This window comes from Anomaloglossus baeobatrachus, chromosome 4, assembly GCF_048569485.1.
Source record: "Anomaloglossus baeobatrachus isolate aAnoBae1 chromosome 4, aAnoBae1.hap1, whole genome shotgun sequence".
In the NCBI taxonomy this organism is placed as follows: Eukaryota; Metazoa; Chordata; class Amphibia; order Anura; family Aromobatidae; genus Anomaloglossus; species Anomaloglossus baeobatrachus.
Window position 1 is genome coordinate 54,587,256 of NC_134356.1, and position 20,360 is coordinate 54,607,615.

At 48.7% G+C, this 20,360-nt stretch overlaps 1 protein-coding gene across 1 annotated transcript in view; it reads left to right on the forward strand.

The window, feature by feature from the left end:
- The window catches only part of TNIP1 (TNFAIP3 interacting protein 1), a 130,901-nt gene that overhangs the window by 54,709 nt on the left and 55,832 nt on the right, over positions 1 to 20,360 (forward strand). Inside the window, exons 5-6 of the mRNA XM_075344341.1 lie at positions 7,782 to 7,853; positions 15,288 to 15,482. Coding sequence (XP_075200456.1) covers positions 7,782 to 7,853; positions 15,288 to 15,482 — 267 coding nt within the window. The remainder of the gene's footprint in view (positions 1 to 7,781; positions 7,854 to 15,287; positions 15,483 to 20,360) is intronic.

The window sequence follows — 20,360 nt, forward strand, 5'->3', positions numbered from 1 at the left end:
TTGTGGCGCGGCTGGGACTTGTGGTGCGCCGGGGACTTCCGCGCTGGCCGTGCACATGGACGGCCGCGCTTATTACTCGAGTCCCCGGCTTTGCGGCCTAGTTTTCGTTTCGTTCCCCGCCTCCAGCCCTGCCAGTCAGGGGAGAGGCGGGACGCTGTACAGACAGTCAGCGCCGAGGGCTGGAGTCTGCTTTGCATTCTCCAGCCCCCTTCACTGGACACAGTGGGACGCCAGTTTACCGCTCTTGTCTGGGGCACGCCCACGGCCCCGCCCCTCGTCACACGAGCTGGAGAAGGACGCCGGCAGCCATTCCTGCACGCAGTCCGAGCTGGGGAACGGAGACATGCTCTGGGCAACAACACAGGGCTCTGGCGACCACACACCCGCGTTATAGGCGGGCGGTAAGCAGCACCTGAAGTGCTGACCCCACTAAATACCGAAGTGTCCATTTGTATTTTATGCTTGTATGCTATACACTGCACTGTAGGTCGCTATCTTTGGCTATATGCCCTTCTAGATGGCGAGATAACAGCAGCAAAAACGCAAGGGTGCTAAGGCACAGGTTTTCTAGGCTGCTTGTATTGCATGGCTGAAGTGTTCATTTGTACTTATGCTTGTATGCTATACATTGCACTGTACGGTCGCTACTCTTGGCTATATTCTCCTAGAGGGCTGGACAACAGCAGCAAAAAAGCATGGGTGCCAAGGCACAGGCTTTATAGGCTGCTTGTACTGCATGTGCTGAAGTGTTCATTTGTATATATGCTTGTATGCTATACATTGCACTGTACGGTCGCTACTCTGGGCTATATTCTCCTGGATGGCCGGACAACAGCAGCAAAAAAGCAAGGGTGCCAAGGCACAGGCTTTCTATGCTGCTTGTATTGCATGTGCTGAAGTGTTTATGCTTGTATGCTATACATTGCATAGATGACTAGAATACAGCAGCAAAAAAAGCAACACAGGCTTTCTATGCTGCTTTTCCTGCATGTGTTACTGTTCCACCGGCAGGTTCCACTGACCCCCATTGTGTGCAATGCTCCCCTGTAGCACTTGGTCAGCCGGGGTCTCTACTAGAGGTGGCCAAAGGAACCACCTGTGAACCCTGTCCAGGGACAGGGACGGAGATTGTCATGGGATGGAGACTTTGCGGTCCAGACAGGCCATGGGCAATCTTGATTAATGCTCCCTGGCCACCCTCATTTGGAACGCACTCAGTGCTCCGGGGGGGTCCCAGGCATTCCAGGGTGAAGGCTCTGACACGGACGGCAGTCCCAGACAGCCGTCCCAGACAGCCTAAGCTAGCTCGCTGGGTGCGGCACTCGGCTTCATCACTGGTCAAGGTCCCAGCAGGACGACTCTCTGTATGATGAGGCAGACGTAGCTGATCAGGGCTTTGGTCCTGACACCGCTCTCAATCCGGATACACCGGATGGTGACGCCATAGTGAATGATCTTATAGCGTCCATCAATGGAATGTTGCATATTTCTCCCTCAGCTCCCCCAGTGGAGGAGTCAGCTTCACAGCAGGAGAAATCCATTTTCAGTACTCATGCATAGATTGAGTACTTTTTTCTGGCCACGCTGACTTCAGAGACGCAGTTCAGAAACACCACGCTTACCAGATAAACGTTTTCTCCAAACGTATTAAGGATGCACGTTATCCCTTTACCCTGACGTGGTAAAGCACTGGACCCAGGGTCCAAAGGTGGATCCCCCAATCTCCAGGCTTGCGGCTACATCCATAGTTGCAGTGGAGATGGGACTTCACTTAAAGATGCCATTGACAGACAGATAGACCTCTGGTTGAAATCGGTCTGTGTAGCTATCAGAGTGTCGGTTGCTCCGGCATTCGCAGCCGTACGGGCACTCTAACCTATTTCAGCTGGTCTTGCGCAGCTGCTCTTGAGCACATGTACATCTGTGCCGCAGGTGGTGTCCTTAACTTCGCAATGTCTGCATTGCGACTTACCCTAGTAATGCTGTCCTGGGGGGACAGTCGAGGTTGGTCCTTCCCAGGCTCGGGCAAGTCCCAATGGTCCTCGTCTAAAAGGGCTCAAAAGGCTCAGAGGGGCTCAGATTCCGGCCGGGCTCATTCACGCCCAAGGAAGGCAGCAGGAGGAACCGCTACCAAGGCGATCTCCTCATGTATTTCAGCTCTCTCTCTCCGCATCCGCGATTGGTGGCAGAATCTCCCGCTTCTGGGTACATTTAGCTGCCACAGGTCACAGACCGGTGGGTGAGAGACATTGTGTCTCACGTGTACAGGATAGAGCTCTGTTCTCGTCCTCTGGCTCGACTCTTCAGAACTTCCCCCCCCCCACCGAGCCGATGCTCTTCTGCAGGCAGAAGGAGTGGTAATCCCTGTTCCTCTTCAGGAACAAGACACGGTTTTTTCCTCCAATCTTATTGGGGTGCCAAAAAAGGGTGTTTTTTTCCGTTCCGTTCTGGACCTAAAACTGCTCACCAAGCACGTGTAGGCCAGGCGATTCCGGATGTAACCCTCCGCTCCGTCATTGCCTCAATGTCTCAAGGAGATTTCCTAGCATCAATAGACATCAGGATGCTTATCTCCACGTGCCGATTGCTCCAGAGCACCAGCGTTTGCTACGTTTCGTTATTGAAGACGAGCATCTTCAGTGCGTACCACTGCCCTTCGGTCTGGCGACAGCCCTACGGGTTTTCACCAAGTTCAGGGCAGCAGTGGGAGCAGTCCTGCACTCTCAGGGTCACTCTGTGATCCTTACTGGACGATCCACTTGTCAAGGCACCCTCTCAAGAGGCATGCCGACACAGCCTGAACGTGGCGCTGGAGACTCTCCAGAGTTTCGGGTGGATCATCAACTTTTCAAGGTTACATCGGGCACCGACCCAATCGCTGACATATCTGGGCACGGAGTTTCACACTCCCTCAGCGATAGTGAAGCTTCCGCTGGACAAGCAGCGTTCACTACAGTCGGGGGTGCAGTCTCTCCTTCAAGGCCAGTCACACCCCTTAAGACGCCTCATGCAGAAGCAGTCACTTTCGCGCAGTTTCATCTGCGTCCACTTCAATGGGACATGCTTTGCCAATGGGTTGGGGAGTCGACGTCCCTAGAAAGGAACGTTTCCCTTCTCAGACGGTCAAGGACTCTCTTCAGAGGAGTCCATCCTTCAGATCAATGTTCTGGAAATCTGGGCAGTGCATCTTGCCCTGCAAGCCTTCCAGCAGTGGCTGGAAGGAAAACCGATCCGAATTCAGTCGGACAATTCCACAGCGGTGGCAGACATCGCCCACCAAGGCGGAACACGCATCGCCAAGCCTACCAGGCAATCCGGCGGATTCTGATGTGGGTGGGGGACAGAGCATCCACCATATCCGCAGTTCACATCCCGGGCGTAGAAAATTGGGAAGCAGACTTCCTCAGTCGCCTGGGCATGGACGCAGGGGAATGGCCTCTGCACCCAGTATGGTGTCAGGAAATCTGTAGCCGCTGGGAGATGCCGGACGTCGACCTAATGGCGTCTCGGCACAACAACAAGGTCCCGATTTTCATGGCGCGGTCCCACGAGCAAAGAGCTCTGGCGGCAGGCGCCCTAGTTCAGGATTGGTCGCAGTTCCAGCTACCCTATGTGTTTTCTACTCTGGCACTGTTGCCCAGAGTGCTACGCAAGCTCAGCTCCGCTTGCCGCCGCGCCATCCTCGTCGTCCCAGACTGACCGAGGAGGTCGTGGTCCCGGATCTGTGGCATCTCACGGTCGGCCAACCGTGGGCACTCTCAGACCGGCCAGACTTACTGTCCCAAGGGCCGTTCTTTCCACTGAATTCTACGGCCCTGATCCGGCCTGTGCGGCCATCGAGTCCGAGATCCTAGCGTCTTCAGGATTATCTCAAGACGTCATTGTCACCATGAGACGGGCTAGGAAGCCGACGTCTGCCAAAATCTACCACAAGACGTGGAAGTTATTCTTATCTTGGTGCTCTGCTTAGGGAGTGTCTCCCTGGCCATTTGCATTGTCTCCTTTTTCCCCCCTTCCTGCATCTGGATTGGGAAAAGGTTTGTCGCTCGGCTCCCTTAAAGGACAAGTCGCAGCGCTGTCGGTATTCTTTCAGAAGCGCCTAGTACGACTTCCTCAGGTACGCACGTTCCTGCAGGGGGTTATCACATTGTCCCTCCGTACAAGAGGCCGTCAGACCCATGGGATCTGCACAGGGTATTAATTGCTCTCTAGGAGCCGCCCTTCGAGCCTCTGAGGGATGTTTTCACTTTCTCGACTTTCACAGAAAGTGGCCTTTCTGGTAGCGGTCACGTCTTTTCGGAGAGTGTCCGAACTAGCAGCGCGGTCATCCAAAGCTCCCTTCCTGGTGTTCACCAAGATAAGGTAGAGCTGCGTCCGATCCCAGAGTTTCTCCCTAAGGTGGTATTCCCTTTTTATCACAATCAGGATATCTCCTTACCTTCCTTTTATCCATTTCATCGATATGTAATGGCTTTGCATTGTTGGATCTGGTGCAGAGCACCCAGAATCTACATTCCCGCACGGCGCTCCTGCGCCGCTCGGTTGCACTCTTTGTCCTTGTCACTGGTCAGCGCAAGGGATCGCAGGCTGCAACATCCACCCTGGCTCAATGGATCAAGGAACCAATCCTTGAAGCCTACCGTTCTACTGGGCTTCCGGTTCCATCAGGGCTGAAGGCCCATTCTACCAGAGCCGTGGATGCGTCCTGGGCATTACGGCACCAGGCTACGGCTCAACAGGTGTGCCAGGCAGCTACCTGGTCGAGTCTGCACACTTTCACCAAACATTATCAGGTGCATACCTATGCTTCGGCGGACGCCAGCCTAGGTAGAAGAGTCCTGCAAGCGGCAGTTGCCTCCCCGTAGGGGAAGGCTGTCTTGCAGCTCTAACATGAGGTATTTCTTTACCCACCCAGGGACAGCTTTTGGACGTCCCAATCGTCTGGGTCTCCCAATGGAGCGCCGAAGAAGAAGGGAATTTTGTTACTTACCGTAAATTCCTTTTCTTCTAGCTCCTATTGGGAGACCCAGCACCCGCCCTGTTGTCCTTCGGGATTTTTGGTTGTTTTCGGGTACACATGTTGTTCATGTTAAATGGTTTTCAGTTCTCCGATGTTACTTCGGAGTGAATTTGTTTAAACCAGTTATTGGCTTTCCTCCTTCTTGCTTTTGCACTAAAACTGGTGAGCCAGTGATCCCACTGGGGGTGTATAGCCAGAAGGGGAGGGGCCTTACACTTTTTAGTGTAATGCTTTGTGTGGCCTCCGGAGGCAGTAGCTATACACCCAATCGTCTGGGTCTCCCAATAGGAGCTAGAAGAAAAGGAATTTACGGTAAGTAACAAAATTCCCTTCTTTTTTGGTTCATTCTGCCATTAAAATTAGCAACTAAACAATTAATCTCCAAAATATGGTAACCAGAAATGATGCCTAAAAATATACAACTTATTTGGCATAAAACACAGGGGACATTTTATAAAGGACCCTGGAGTTAAAAATAAATACATTTAAATAAAAAATTGAGCAAAAATTTACCTCTTGCTTTTTTTTCTGCCTACCTTACCACTTTAAAATCTGTGAAGGAATTGGGCCTGTGGTATCTCAGCAGTTCCTCCAAAAATTGGCTCCATTATAGTGAAAATTCAGATTGTGGCATACAGTCTGCCCATGATATGCCAAAGTGAGTAAAAAGTGTGGTCCTCTTAAATTTGACACTTTTCACTATAGCGCTTTAGGACTTAAGGGGGCTTTACACTGTACCGATATCACTAGCAATTTGTAGCGATATCGAGCGTGTAAATACCCGCCCCCGTCGCGCATGCGATTGTTTGTGATCGCTGCCGCAGCGAACATTATCACTACGGCAGCGTCACATGCACTTACCTGGTCGGCGGCGTCGCTGTGACTGCCGAACAATCCCTCCCTCAAGGGGAAGGGACGTTCGGCATCACAGCGATGTCACTAAGCGGCCGGCCAATCAAAGCAAAGGGGCGGATCTGAGCGTGATGTAAACATCCCGCCCACCTCTTCCTTCCGCATTGTGGCCAGCGGCAGGTAAGGAGACGTTCCTCGCTCCTGCAGTGTCACACATAGCGATGTGTGCTGCCGCAGGAGCGATGAATCACCTGGATAAACAACCCTTACCGATTTTGACTTTGGGACGACCTCTCCATGGTAAACGATTTTCACCATTTTTGAGGTCGCTGGTAAGTATCACACACTGCGATATCGTTAATGACGCCGGATGTGCGTCACTAACAACGTGACCCCGACGATAAAACATTAACGATATCGTAGTGTGTAAAGCCCCCTTTAGTCTGGCTAACATAATTCTGTTCTTAAAGAGGTTATTCAAATAACAAAAGTTATCTTCTATATATATCATAGGGGACAAGTTGCTGATCTGTGGGAGCTCAAGGGCTTAAGACCCCATTTTGAATGGAGTGGAGGTGCACATGCCCAAACTCTCCTCCATTCATTGTCTATGGGACTATTGAGTAAGCGGCAGACCAACAGACAATGGATAGAGCAAAGGTCAGGCATGTGCACTTTTCCTCTTCTAAGATGGGGCCCTGATCCCTGGAGATATTATTTATCCCTAACCCATATGATCGGGGACATTGTCCAAATTGTCTCTCCAGGAAGGAGACAAACTCTAGCGCCACCTATTGGAAGTAGCAATCCTAAAAGTCAAAAGTGACTCTCCAAAGAGGCTTTTCATATGACCTAGGATTTATGCCAGATCAGAACGTCAATTTGCAGACTGTGTTTCGGGTGATTGTCCCTAGTCAGTGCAAAGTATGGGATCTGATCTGGCTTATGAGAAACTATAGTATAGTTTGTCAGGTCTCCGCAAGGAGAATAGTCTTCCCCGTGGTCCCCACTATAGCTTCTCATGCAGCCAGATCAGATCTCATACTTTGCACTGATGAGGGGCAATCACCCCGAAACACCGTGTCTGCAAATTGGGGTTCTGATCTCGCATAAATCCTAGGTCATATGAAAAGGCTTGTTGGAGAGTCACTTTTGACTTTTAGGATTGCTACTTCCAAAAGGTGGCACTAGAGTTTGTCTCCTTCCTGGAGAGACCATTTGAACATTTCCCAGAGGGGCTTTTCAGTTATAAGACCCCCTCGCTGGCAGCCAGACTGGTTTGTCAGGTCTCCGCAAGGAGAATGGTCTTCCCCGGGGACATTGTGTGATTTTTGGAAAAACCCCATGATGTACATTTTTCCAGTGCCTCAAAAAAAGTCATCTTTGTCCTAAGAATAGGAAAATAAGTTATGATTGATGGATTACTGGGAGGGAAAAATGGTTGCAGGTCTTCATGTGCAAACGAGCTTGGTCTCCAAGGTTTTCAATGGCATTTCTAATATTATTGTACAGAGTCAGGCTCTCACAGGGGACACATTTCCCCTCCGACGCCTTGTCCTGTATACACCATATAAGTGATACTGCATGTCTAGGACCCCCTTAGATAGACCATTATGGTTACTTGTTCTCTTACTAGGAGAAAGGGATAATTGGTGATGATGATGATGATGAGCATTATTCAAAAACAGGTGGTTTATGGATTCAACGCGTTTCGAAGCTGCCTCTCTTCTTCATCAGGAAAAAGAAAAAATCCAATCCTGATGAAGAAGCCAGATTGCTTCAAAATGGTTATAGCTGACTATTAATGCAGAAAACGTACAATTCCTCGTGGCTATTAGACCGCTCTGTCATCAGTCGCCAAACTACAACTAAACCCTCGTCGTAGTCCTAATAAACTATTCTCTTTTAGGGATCTTCAACAGAATTTGACATCCTGGACCCTAGTGAGAGGAGAAGAAGAACTCCTGAATCCCGGCTGTCGGTGAGTGTCACAGAGGTGGATTTTCCTTGGTGAAGTCTTTAAGGAGTCTGAAACGCGTTAGCTTCATCAAAGTCCTTATGTCACTCTGTGCTAGTTAGGCCAGGGCCACACGGGGCACTAGTGCGATCCTCGCGTGACACTCGGCTCTTTCTGGCAGCACAGCCGGAGCCGAGTGTCATGCGAGTGTCTCTGCTACTGAGGTTCGACTGTGCGAGCGGAACTCAGCTGCGGGGGGCGGGCCGGCGCTGAAGAGGGGAGGAAGGGATTTATCTCCCTCTCTCCTCTGTAGCCGGCTATTGCCATTCTCGCTCTGCACTCGCTGTAAACCGGTGTACTGCGAGTGCAGTGTGGTTTTTCCCATAGACTTGAATGGGTGCGAGAGAAAGAGTCTCGAATTGCACTCGCAGCATGCTGCAATTGTTTTCTGGGTCTGATTAGGGCTGAGAAAATAATCGCTCATGGGAGCTGACACATAAGGTAATATTGGTCCAAGTGGAATGTAATGTTTTATCGCACTCCACTCGCACCATTTTTATCGCCGTGTGGCTTTCCTAGCACCCAACATTTTACAGGATATTAGTTTCTTATTGGATCATATTTTTCTTTTTTTAAATGAATTGACTTTGCAAAAGATCTTTAAAGGGAACCTGTCCACAAGTTTATGCTGCCTAATCTGAAAGCAGCATGATATAAGGGCAGGGAAACTGATTCCTGCAATGTTACTTACTGTGCTACTTCCTGTAGTTTTGATAATTTCCAGCTAATAAAACACTGATTTTATCATTAGAGGACTAGTAACCTGATGCCATGTAGTCCAACCACACCTACACCACTGATTGGCAGCTTTCTGCTCATACACAGAAAGCTACCAATCAGTAGTATGGGTGGTGTTATACAGTACTGGTAGATATGCAACAGATAACTGCAGCAAGTAGCCCAGTAAGTGATACTTTGCTGGAATAAATGTCACATGTATGAACCATCAGGGCTTTTCTTGTGGTTCTGGTGTTTATTTTTTCACAGAGACCATCCTAAGAACATTTCTTAGAGGGGCTTCTTTAATATCAATGGGATTGACTCGCGAGGACAGTCACTGTGTGGTCTAAATGACCTGTAACTGTTTGTTGTGCTGTTCCTCTGTTGTTCCTCCTAAAAATGTAGGAGAAGTTCCTGTTACCAATTACACTGTATAGCGACACGACACGCCCCCCCCCATCACTGTCTAATCAGTGCTGATCATTCCAAATTGTGAAGTGACGCACCGCCATCACTGTCCAATCCGTGCTAATTATTCCAAATACTACAGGGACACACTGCCATCACTGTCCAATCCGTGCTGATCATTCCAAATTGTGCAGGGACACACCCCATCACTGTCCAATCCGTGCTGATCATTCCAAATAGTGCAGGGATACACCCCATCACTATCCAATCCGTGCTGATCATTCCAAATTGTGAAGTGACACACCCAATCACTGTCCAATCCGTGCTGATCATTCCAAATTGTGCAGGGATACCCCCCCTCATCACTGTCCAATCCGTGCTGATCATTCCAAATAGTGCAGGGACACACCCCCATCACTGTCCAATCAGTGCTGATCATTCCAAATTGTGCAGGGACACACCCCCATCACTGTCCAATCCGTGTTGATCATTCCAAATTGGGAAGTGACACCCCCATCACTATCCAATCCGTGCTGATCATTCCAAATTGTGCAGGGACACACCCCCATCACTGTCCAATCCGTGCTGATCATTCCAAATTGTGCAGGGACACACCCCCATCACTGTCCAATCCGTGCTGATCATTCCAAATTGTGCAGGGACACACCCCCATCACTGTCCAATCCGTGCTGATCATTCCAAATTGTGCAGGGACACACACCCATCACTGTCCATTCCGTGCTGATCATTCCAAATTGTGCAAGGACACCATTTGGAGAATGGTAACTATCAGCTTCATATTTAGTAAATTTCTAGGAGTAAAAGAGGAACAATACAATGTGGAAATATAGGAAACAAAGCTCCTGAATTCTTTTGTTTTGTTTTTTTCCATGGGGAATGGAAGAATTTAGTAAAGAGTGAGGACAGATCTACTCTAAAGGCTTCCCCTGGAAAAATCAGCTTTTTGCCTCAGGTGCTAGGAGGCGAGACAATACCTTTTAACCCTTCAAAGACATCGGCTGTACATTTATTTTGCAAGGTTTTGATGGGTTGTCCTGGCAGCTGGGGACCTACTGATGGCCTCCGTGTCTGCCATGTTAGTATATCTATGTATATCCCTTACACTTCACTTACTAGACTGCTTAGTGTATAGCCCTGTACATATATGTGGGCTTTACAGAAAATCCCCCAAGTACAAGGGCTGTACAAGAGCTGTCCCCAAGTACAAGGGCTGTACGAGAGCTGTCCCCAAGTAGAAGATCTGTACGAGAGCTGTCCCCAAGTAGAAGGGCTGTACGAAAGCTGTCCCCAAGTAGAAGATCTGTACGAAAGCTGTCCCCAAGTAGAAGATCTGTACGAAAGCTGTCCCCAAGTAGAAGATCTGTACGAGAGCTGTCCCCAAGTAGAATGTCTGTACGGAAGCTGTCCCCAAGTAGGACTGTACAAGAGCTGTCCCCAAGTAGAAGGAGGACTGTATGAGAGTATGTATGTATGTATGTATGTATGTATGTATGTATGTATGAGAGCTGTCCCCGGCTAGTAGGGCTATACGAGAGCTGTCCCCGGTTAGTAGGGCTATACTAGAGCTGTCCCTTGATATTGGGTCAATATAACAGCCGTCCCTGGGTATTAGGGCTACACGAAAGCTGTCCCTGATTTATTAGGTCTATATGACAGCCGTCCCTGGGTATTAGGGCTACACGAGAGCCGTCCCTGGGTATTAGGGCTACTCGAGAGCCATCCCTGGGTATTAGGCCTATGAGAGAGCTGTCCCTGGATAGAAGGGTTGTACATGCACTTTTTCTGGGTATTAGGGCTACACGAGAGCCATCCCTGGGTAGTAGGGCTAAAAGAGAGCTGTCCCTTAGTAGAAGGGTTGTACATGCACTGTCCCTGGGTTGTTGGGCTAAGGCCGCTGTCCCTGGGGTTGAAACCCCACAAAATGTCCCCCTTCCTCAAGCATTGCACACACCCTTTCCCCAAATCACACACAGGCGTCCCACCAGCATCTAACAATCCCCAAAATCTTAAATTTGACACAACTAGTAAGCAGTCTATTAAGAAAAGAAAAAAAAGCAAGAAATGTTAAAAAGAAAAAAAAAATAATCAGCCCACTTAAAGTCCTATAGAACCCAAAATGGAATCAGTCACAAAAAGAAATGGTTTGAAAAAAAAAGTTATTCTCACTCTCCGAATAATGAGAAATAATGAAAATGAAGCCACATTTTTTTTCTTGGCATTCTATTTTAAATGCTCTAGTAAAATAAAAAAAAAAATGATGTAAATTTGTGTTCTGACCCATAGAACTGTTTTTGTCAATGCTTTTTCTCACCCGTGTTGGCCATGATGCGGCTCTTGTGTGATTCCAGGAACATTCTGTTCTGGTTATTGTTTCCTTTTACCGGCCGACATTGCGTTGTGTAAGTCGCTCATCAAGGACACGTTTCCTTCTTGTGCAATCTTGTAGTTTTTTTTGTACTTGTGTTTCCTCTGATCTGTGTCTGTGACTCATGATGGGTTTAGAAGGTGGAAGTTATAGTCTAGGCGATTGAGTCGCCGCAATCTGGGGCTTTCTAATATTAGGCGGCACTGTGATGGTGCGGAGGACAGCAGGACTGTGAGTAACGCTGCCATCCTGCTACCAGGTCATCGAGGAATCAGTCACGCGCTTCGCTCCAGCTGAGCCAAGGGTAGTTTGGCTCAAAAACTATTCTGTGGCTACAGTGTGCCAAGTTTTTAAGTGTCTCAGAATTAAAGGGAATCTCTCACCAGGTTTTTACTACCCCATTTCAGTGCAGCATAATGTAGAGGCAGAGATCCTGATTCCAGCGATGTTTTACATACTGGGCTGCTTAATGTAGTTTTTATAAAATCACAGTTTTCTCTCCTGCAGATCCATCAGTTCTCTGAATGCTGAGCTCTCTATAACCCCACCCACACCACTGAAAGCTGCCCTTCAGTGGTAGGTCGTGGGGTTGGACTAAATGGCAGCAGGTTTACTAGTCCTCGATCGCCTGCTAATAACTAGTGATGGGCAGACCCGGCCTGTAAATGTCTGGATCCACGTGGGTTCAGTGGAACCAGAGTACCAACCTCGGAACCAGAGTTCTCAGGGAGCTCTGGGTAACGATTCAAGTCCGGCCACCTGGAAAGAAAATAAAAATATAAAAATAAAGCAAGTCTCCACGCAGCTGTAACACTACTTCCAGGGCTGCTTATTACCCTCATGCATATGCATTGCTTTCCCCACCCACCGGCAGTCCCCTCATCTCTGGTTGCAGTCAGAAAGCGCCCCCACCTTGTGTGACAGCATGTCTGACTGCTTTCAGTCACACACGCTGTCTGCATCTAGATTGGTGTAAATATAAATAAAATTGTAGGATCCCCCCCATATTATGATACCCAGCCATAATAAAGCATAAAGCTACAGGCTTGGCTGTGTATTAAAATAAGAAGAACCGCATGCTTTTTTTTTACCCACCCCCTTTCACACCTTTATTAGCCCCCAAAATAACCAGGTCTGATGGTAATCCACACGAGGTCCCACGACGATTCCAGCTCTGCTATATCTGAAGTGACGGCGTGCAGGCATAGAATATGACCGCCCGCTGTGAGCTTCAGGCAGAGACTGAGCTGCAGCGATGACCGAGGTCCCCCGATAATTCCAGCTCTGCTACATCTGAAGTGACAGTGCATAGAATATGACTGCCCCTGTGAGCTTCAGGTGGAGACTGAGCAGCAGCAATGAACGAGGTCCCACGATGATTCCAGCTCTGCTACATCTGAAGTGACAGTGCATAGAATATGACCGCACCTGTGAGATTCAGGCGGAGACTGAACTGCAGCGATGAGCGGTGACTCCACTCAGGTTATTTGCGGTCACAGCTGGAGGTTCCCACGTTCCTCCACTTCAGTTCAAGGTGAGGTCAATCCGTTCAATGAGGTCAGGTTACCTGCGATCACAGGTGGAGGACCGTAGGGAACACTTGACTATTTTTTTTTTTTTTTTTTTTTGTCACTGGAGCTATATAAGGGCTTTTTTATTTTTATATATATATATATATATTATATAATTATTATTATTTTTTTTTTTTTTTGCGTGGTGAATTGAGGTTTTTATGTTTTTTTTGGTGTTATGTATCAAGGTTTGATAGCTTTTTAATTCTTGAATGTTATTGTTTTTCCTTTTTTCTCTTAACAGTATTTGCTATACGAGATAATACATATTTTGGTCAATTTTTGAAGCTCAATCTTTTCCATATAGGGAGATAAATGGTGTAAATATAGACTTGATAGTTTAAAAATGCTCCAGATTTTACGGGCAGGATCTTTTCCTTTCCCTGGCACTTCTGTTTGAATGAAATGTTGAATTCCTCATCACCTCTTTTTGTAGAATTCTGCATTTTTTAAACTTTTTATTCCTCATTTACTCTTCCTGGAAATGTTTAAATTTAAACAACTGGAAGTTATCAATAGGATGTGTCCCTGCATAATCTGCCACTGACAGCACGGCATGGGCGGTATCAGACTGCGGAGACACGCCCTAATGGCAAGGAAGAATGGCAACGCCCAGTTGTCAGTTTCTAATTATTACATTTCGAGGAGGTATATTGCAGTAAAAAATATATTCTTGAATTATTTTAAATTTTTTTTTATTTTTTATTACTAAGAGACATATGAATGAAGTCGTAAGGTCTATTAAAGGGGTCTGTCCAAAAATTTCCCTTTTCACTTGTCTAAACTAATACAGCAGATATCAGCCGCACATTTTTTTTCATCTGGTTTAGTGTTACCGCACCTTCTCTGTTGGGGGGTACTGGTTTTTTCCACGATTTCGCAATGAAAATGTGCGGCTGTCTTTGCAAAGTGAAATATTCTTTTTGTTCTGTATTTTGCACTTAATTTCTCACGATTTCTTGGTTGTTGTTTTTTTTTCTGCAGTTATTTTGTTTCTTTATAACATTGAATTTTCTTTCTGAATTACTTGTTAAATGTATTTATCAGGTTATAACAGTGGATCCTTTAAAAGTGTGCATCTTTGAAAAAAAAAATGTTATCTTTGCGCTACAATATTATTTTTTAGGGGTTTATTTGGCCATGTTCACACGTGTTTTTTTTATTTTGCTGGCTCTTCCTTTTTTTTTCTTGCTGCCCTTTTCTTTTTTTTTTTTTTTTTACTGCCTCCACTTTTTTTTATGCTAGCCTCTTTTTCTGCCTTTTTTTGCTGCCTCTTATCTTCTGCTTGTTTTGTATTTTCCCTTATTTTTTTGCTGCCTCATCATTTTTATTTTTTTTTTAACTGCCTTTTTTTATGTTACTCTTTTTTCTTGCTGCCTCTTTTCTTTTGCTTGTTTTGTATTTTTTCTCTTTTTTTTGCTGCCTCATCTTTTTTTTTGCCTTTTTGTGTTTTTTTGCTGGCTCTTCTTGGTTGGGTTCCCTTCTTTTTTATTTTTTGCTGCCTTTTTTTGTTGACTTTTTTGCTGTGTTTCTGCTTTGTTTGTGGATAACTGTATCTAAACATACTGTAGACAAATTACGCATCAAAAACGCAGCTTATTTTACTGCCAATAGAGCAGGTTGTGCTGCAGCAAACAAGCAACATGTGAACATAGCCTAACAGCCTAAAGGCCCCCCAACCAAACGACCATCAGATATATGTGGGGCTCCCGACTTTTTCCTGCCAGATGATATCGGGGGAGAGGAGGATCAGGCCGCTGTCAGGAGTCTCCTCCATTCATTTTTGTGTATGGGGGAATTTGGAGAGAATGGTCTGCCAATCCTTCACTCAACAGACAGCTCGTGTATGTGGCCATGGGGTCAACTACCCACTCCCCAATTGTGCCCCCAGGGATTATATCAACCCTATCGAGGTGGGGTGGACTTTTATCAGGTCACGTTTGGACACTGAACTCAAAAGACTAATTGACCGAGATTTGAGTTTTCTCCGATCCCAGTTGTTCGGGAAAGATCTCGAGCAGAGCTTATTCTACATTGCTGTGAAAAAGGCCCCATCAGCCTCCTTGAAGACCACTATTTCTGCGCTGCTCTGTATTAAGAAAACTTTGTTTTTACATAATGGGCCACAAAATGGTCGTGACTAGTATTTCATCTCATCTCCGTTAAAATGCCAGGTATGAACTGCAATACCAGCGACAACCTTCAGACAGGTGTGGCGCTGTTTTTTGAAATCCCACAAATTATTTTTTTAACTGTGAACATTTCCTGTGACCTATTTTACTTTTTTTTTTTTTTTTAATTTTGATTTTGTAGACCCCAGGTTTTGGCGCACAAAATGACGATGACAACCTCCATCATCACCTTCAGCGTATGGAGAATTCCCTCAGTATGTTCGCTGAGGAATCTGACCAGAGCCGACTTCTTAATCACATGAGCCGCCTGGTCCTGGAGTTTAACCGGCTGGCAAGTAAAGTGCACAAGAATGAGCAGCGGACATCGGTTTTACAGGTACTGGAGAGTATGAGTCGTAATTGTTCCTGTGTCCGTTTTCATAGGCAGTGTGCTATCTAATATATAAAGCTGTGTGTGTGTGTCCGCTAAAGGAATTCACACCGCCGCATTTACAATCACAAAATTTTGCACAGACACTTCATGTGACTCAAGGAAAGTCCTAGACTTTGTTTTGACGGGAAAATTTAACCCCACGCTTTACAGTTACTCTCCAAAAAACCTGTTTCCATTAATGTCAATGGAGCTGCGAGCTACAGGTCATTAATAACAGCTGTGATTGGTTTCTATAGGAACAAAATAAATTCTTAGTATAAGAAGCTTATGTGTGAGGTAATAAGATATCGGTGGGGAGATGGATAGAGAGAGATAGAAAGAGACAGACAGAGAGACACAGGGAAAGAGACAGGCGGACGATTAAAGAGACAGACGGAGAGACAGCTAGTAATGTATAAATCTAAACTGGGGGATTATTGCAATAAATTGGCTTTTATCACTTTCCATAAAAATGGGCAAAATTACAGCTTATTCTAAAATAGCAAGCAAAAAAAAAAAACTTAGTGTTTTTCCAGCACTATGGGTGCAGGAACTTCCTTCCCCTCCCAGCATCCATTAGTTTTGAAATTTACCTATCTTGGACTGAAAGCCTGTGTCTCTGTTATACTGTTTAACAGATTGCAATATGATGCAAAGTTGCCTGTTACAGGCAACTAAAAATTTGTTCCATGCTCGAAAGGAACCAGATATGTTAATGAGAAATTATGATCTTTCTTTGTCGCTCCATTGGGAGACCCAGACAATTGGGTGTATAGCTTCTGCCTCCGGAGGCCACACAAAGTATTACACTCAAAAGTGTAACCCCTCCCCTCTGCCTATACACCCTCCCGTGCCTCACGGGCTCCTCAGTTTTATGCTTTGTGTGGAAGGAGGCACACATCCACTCATGCATTCCCATTTTAGTCAGCAGCAGCTGCTAATGTCATCGTTTGGAAGAAAAGAGGGCTCCCACGGGGCCCCCGGCATGCTCCCTTCTCACCCCACTACGTCGGCGGTGCTGTTAAGGTTGAGGTACCCATTGCGGGTACAGAGGCTGGAGCCACATGTCGTATTTCCTTCACCATCTTTTGGGGGCTCTGGGAGAAGTGGGATCCTGAGCGGTCATCCAGGTACTGGGACCGTGCTCCCTCCGCAGCCCCAGTGTGGAATCTGCCGGACCGGAGTATTTCCTTTATCAGGGACCGGACCCTGCATCTGTCAGGTACTCGTGTGTCCCCATGGGGACGGTTCATGGAGCGCCTGGCACCCGGACGCTGCAAGGGCTGCTAGGCCGTGAAAGCCGGGGGACTTCTGCGCCGACCGCGCCTGTTTGTCGGCCGCGGTCATAAATTTAGTCCCCGGCTTCAGTTGCGGCCTACTTGCAAAATCTCGCCCCCGGACCTGTCTGTCAGGGTAGGGGCGGGACAGCCGACCGGACGCTGCCTGGGACACACAGCGGCTGCTGATCCGTGAAAGCTGGGGGACTTCCGCGCCGACCGCGCCTGCTTGTCGGCCGCGGTCATAAACTTAGTCCCCGGCTTCAGTTGCGGCCTACTGGCAAGACTCCCGCCCCCGGACCTGTCTGTCAGGGAAGGGGCGGGACAGCCGTCCTGACGTCGGCAGTGAGGGCCGGAGCATCCTGTATGCTTCCTCCCCCCTCTTTGATCACAATGGGGACCCCAGATTCCCGCACTTTTTCCTAGTGCCGCCCACCGCTCCACTCCCCCTCTGAGAGCTCCAGCAGCCATTTTTTTCAGACATTCTGCGCTGAAGAATCATCAGGAAAGAGCTCTTCACCGCTGGGAGACCTGGAGCAGGGAATCTGGAGGACACACACGCCGCTTTTTAGCGGTCGGTAAGCCACACCGGTCATCCGGTGCTGGTCCCCCTGGGTTGCCTGAATAGATACGTATTATATATCTTTATATATATATAGATCTCTGTTCGGCCGGGCTGTATACTCTTCCCTTATACCCTCTGTGATCACTCTCCTGGCACACAACAGCATGTCGTCCACAAGGAGCAAGAGCGCTAAGGCACAGGGTTTCTTTGCGACCTGTACCTCTTGTGGGGCTATGTTGCCTGCGGGTTCCACCTACCCTCACTGTGAGCAATGCTCGACCCCTGTTACACTGACTCAGCCGGAGCCGGGACCACTTGTGGGCCCCTCGGCTCAGGTAGACCCCCATGCTACCACTGTCCAGGCGGCAGGGACAGAGTTTGCAGTGTTTGCTGAGAAGCTCTTTGAGTCACTTTCACAATCCATGGCTAAGTCTATGGACAAATGGTCTGCCAAGCTGCTAGAAGCCTTGCAGTCCAGACCGGTCCTTACACAGACCCAGGACACTGTTGGATCGGCGCCTCCAGGTCCCTCTCGGTCCACGCCGCAGCGCGCTCCTGGGGTGGGCTCTAGGTTTCACGTGGAGGACTCCTCCACGGTCCATAGCCCCAGACCAGCTAAGCGGGCCCGCTTGGAATCATCAGCTTCATCACGCTGCTCAGGTTCCCGGCTGAAGGACTCGCTGGAGGACGAGGCGGAGGTCGCAGCTCAGGGCTCTGACCATGACGTTGCCCTCAACCTTGATACACCTGAAGGGGACGCCTTAGTAAATGATCTTATCTCGTCCATCAACCAGGTGTTAGATCTATCTCCCCCGCCTCCACCTATAGAGGAGTCGGCTTCTCAGCAGGAGAAACACCAGTTTCGGTTCCCCAAACGTACACAGAGTGCGTCTTTCGACCACTCTAACTTCAAGGATGCTGTCCAGAAACCCAGAGCGGTTCTGGACAAGCGCTTTACTAAGCGCCTTGCTGACACACGTTACCCCTTCCCCTCTGACGTAGTTAAGGGTTGGGCTCAGTGTCCCAAGGTGGATCCTCCAGTCTCTAGATTGGCGGCTAGATCTGTGGTATCGGTTGCAGATGGCTCATCGCTAAAAGATGCCACTGACAGGCAGATAGAGCTCCTGGTGAAATCCATTATGAAGCCACGGGCGCGTCCTTTGCCCCGGCTTTTGCAGCCGGGTGGGCACTCCAAGCTATCTCGGCTTGTCTAACCGAGATTAATGCGGTCACACGTACTTCTGCTCCGCAGGTTGCGTCTTTGACTTCTCAGGCGTCGGCGTTTTCTTCATACGCCATGAAGTCAGTCCTAGACTCTGCTAGCCGTACAGCGATCGCATCCGCTAATTCTGTGGCAGTCCGCAGAGCCATGTGGCTGCGCGAATGGAAGGCAGACTCGGCTTCCAAGAGATTCCTAACCGGTTTGCCGTTTTCTGGCGACCGATTGTTTGGAGAACGATTGGATGAGAGGGAAAAGACTCCTCCTTACCCCAGTCCAGACCGAAGCGACCTCAGCAACGTAAGATACAATCGAGGTTTCGGTCCTTTCGCCCCTCCGCCAAGTCCCAATCCTCTTCGTCCAATAGGCCGGAGAAAGGTCAGAGGAACTCCTACGCGTGGCGGTCTAAGTCACGCCCCCAAAAGGCTGCCGGAGGCACTGCCTCCAAGGCGGCCTCCTCATGACTCTTGGCATCCCCGAACCGCATCCTCGGTCGGTGGCAGGCTCTCCCGCTTTTGCGACACCTGGTGGCCACATGTTCAAGACCGATGGGTGAGAGACATTCTGTCTCACGGTTACAGGATAGAGTTCATCTCTCGTCCTCCAACTCGTTTCTTCACAACCTCCCCCCCCTGCTCGGGCCGACGCACTTCTTCAGGCAGTGGCCGCTCTGAAGACAGAAGGAGTTGTGATTCCCGTCCCCCCTCAGGAACAGGGGCGCGGCTTTTACTCCAACTTGTTCGTGGTGCCAATGAAGGACGGTTCATTCCGTCCCGTTCTGGACCTCAAACTGCTCAACAGACATGTGAGAACCAGACGGTTCAGGATGGAATCTCTCCGCTCGGTCATCGCTTCGATGTCACAGGGAGACTTTCTCGCATTGATCGACATCAAAGATGCTTATCTCCATGTGCCGATCGCACCCGAACATCAACGCTTCTTGCGTTTCGCCATAGGGGACGAACACCTTCAGTTCGTGGCATTGCCTTCAGCTTGGCGACAGCCCCACGGGTTTTCACCAAAGTCATGGCATCCGTTGTGGCGGTCCTACATGAGGCGCCTCATGCACTTCCTAGGGAAGATGGTGGCAGCGATGGAGGCAGTGCCCTTCGCGCAATTTCATCTACGCCCACTCCAATGGGACATTCTCCACAAGTGGGACAAGAGATCGACTTCCCTCGACAAGAATGTCTCTCTTTCCCTGGCAACCAAGACGTCTCTTCAGTGGTGGCTTCTTCCCACTTCTCTATCGCAGGGAAAATCCTTCCTGCCCTCAACCTGGGCTGTGGTCACCACGGACGCGAGCCTGTCAGGGTGGGGAGCAGTGTTTCTCCACCACAGGGCTCAGGGGACCTGGACTCCGAGGGAGTCTTCCCTTCAGATCAATGTTCTGGAGATAAGGGCAGTGTATCTAGCCCTATTGGCGTTCCATCAGTGGCTGGAGGGCAGGCAGATCCGTATCCAGTCGGACAACGCCACTGCAGTCGCCTACATCAATCACCAGGGCGGCACTCGCAGTCGTCAAGCCTTCCAGGAAGTACGGCGAATTCTGCAGTGGGTGGAAGCCACAGCATCCACCATCTCCGCAGTTCACAGAGCTCTGGCGGCGGATGCATTAGTACAGGATTGGTCGCAGTTTCAACTGCCTTATGTGTTTCCTCCTCTGGCGATGCTACCCAGAGTATTACGCAAGATCAGGTCCGACTGCCGCCGCGCCATTCTCGTCGCTCCAGACTGGCCAAGGCGGTCGTGGTACCCGGATCTGTGGCATCTCACGGTGG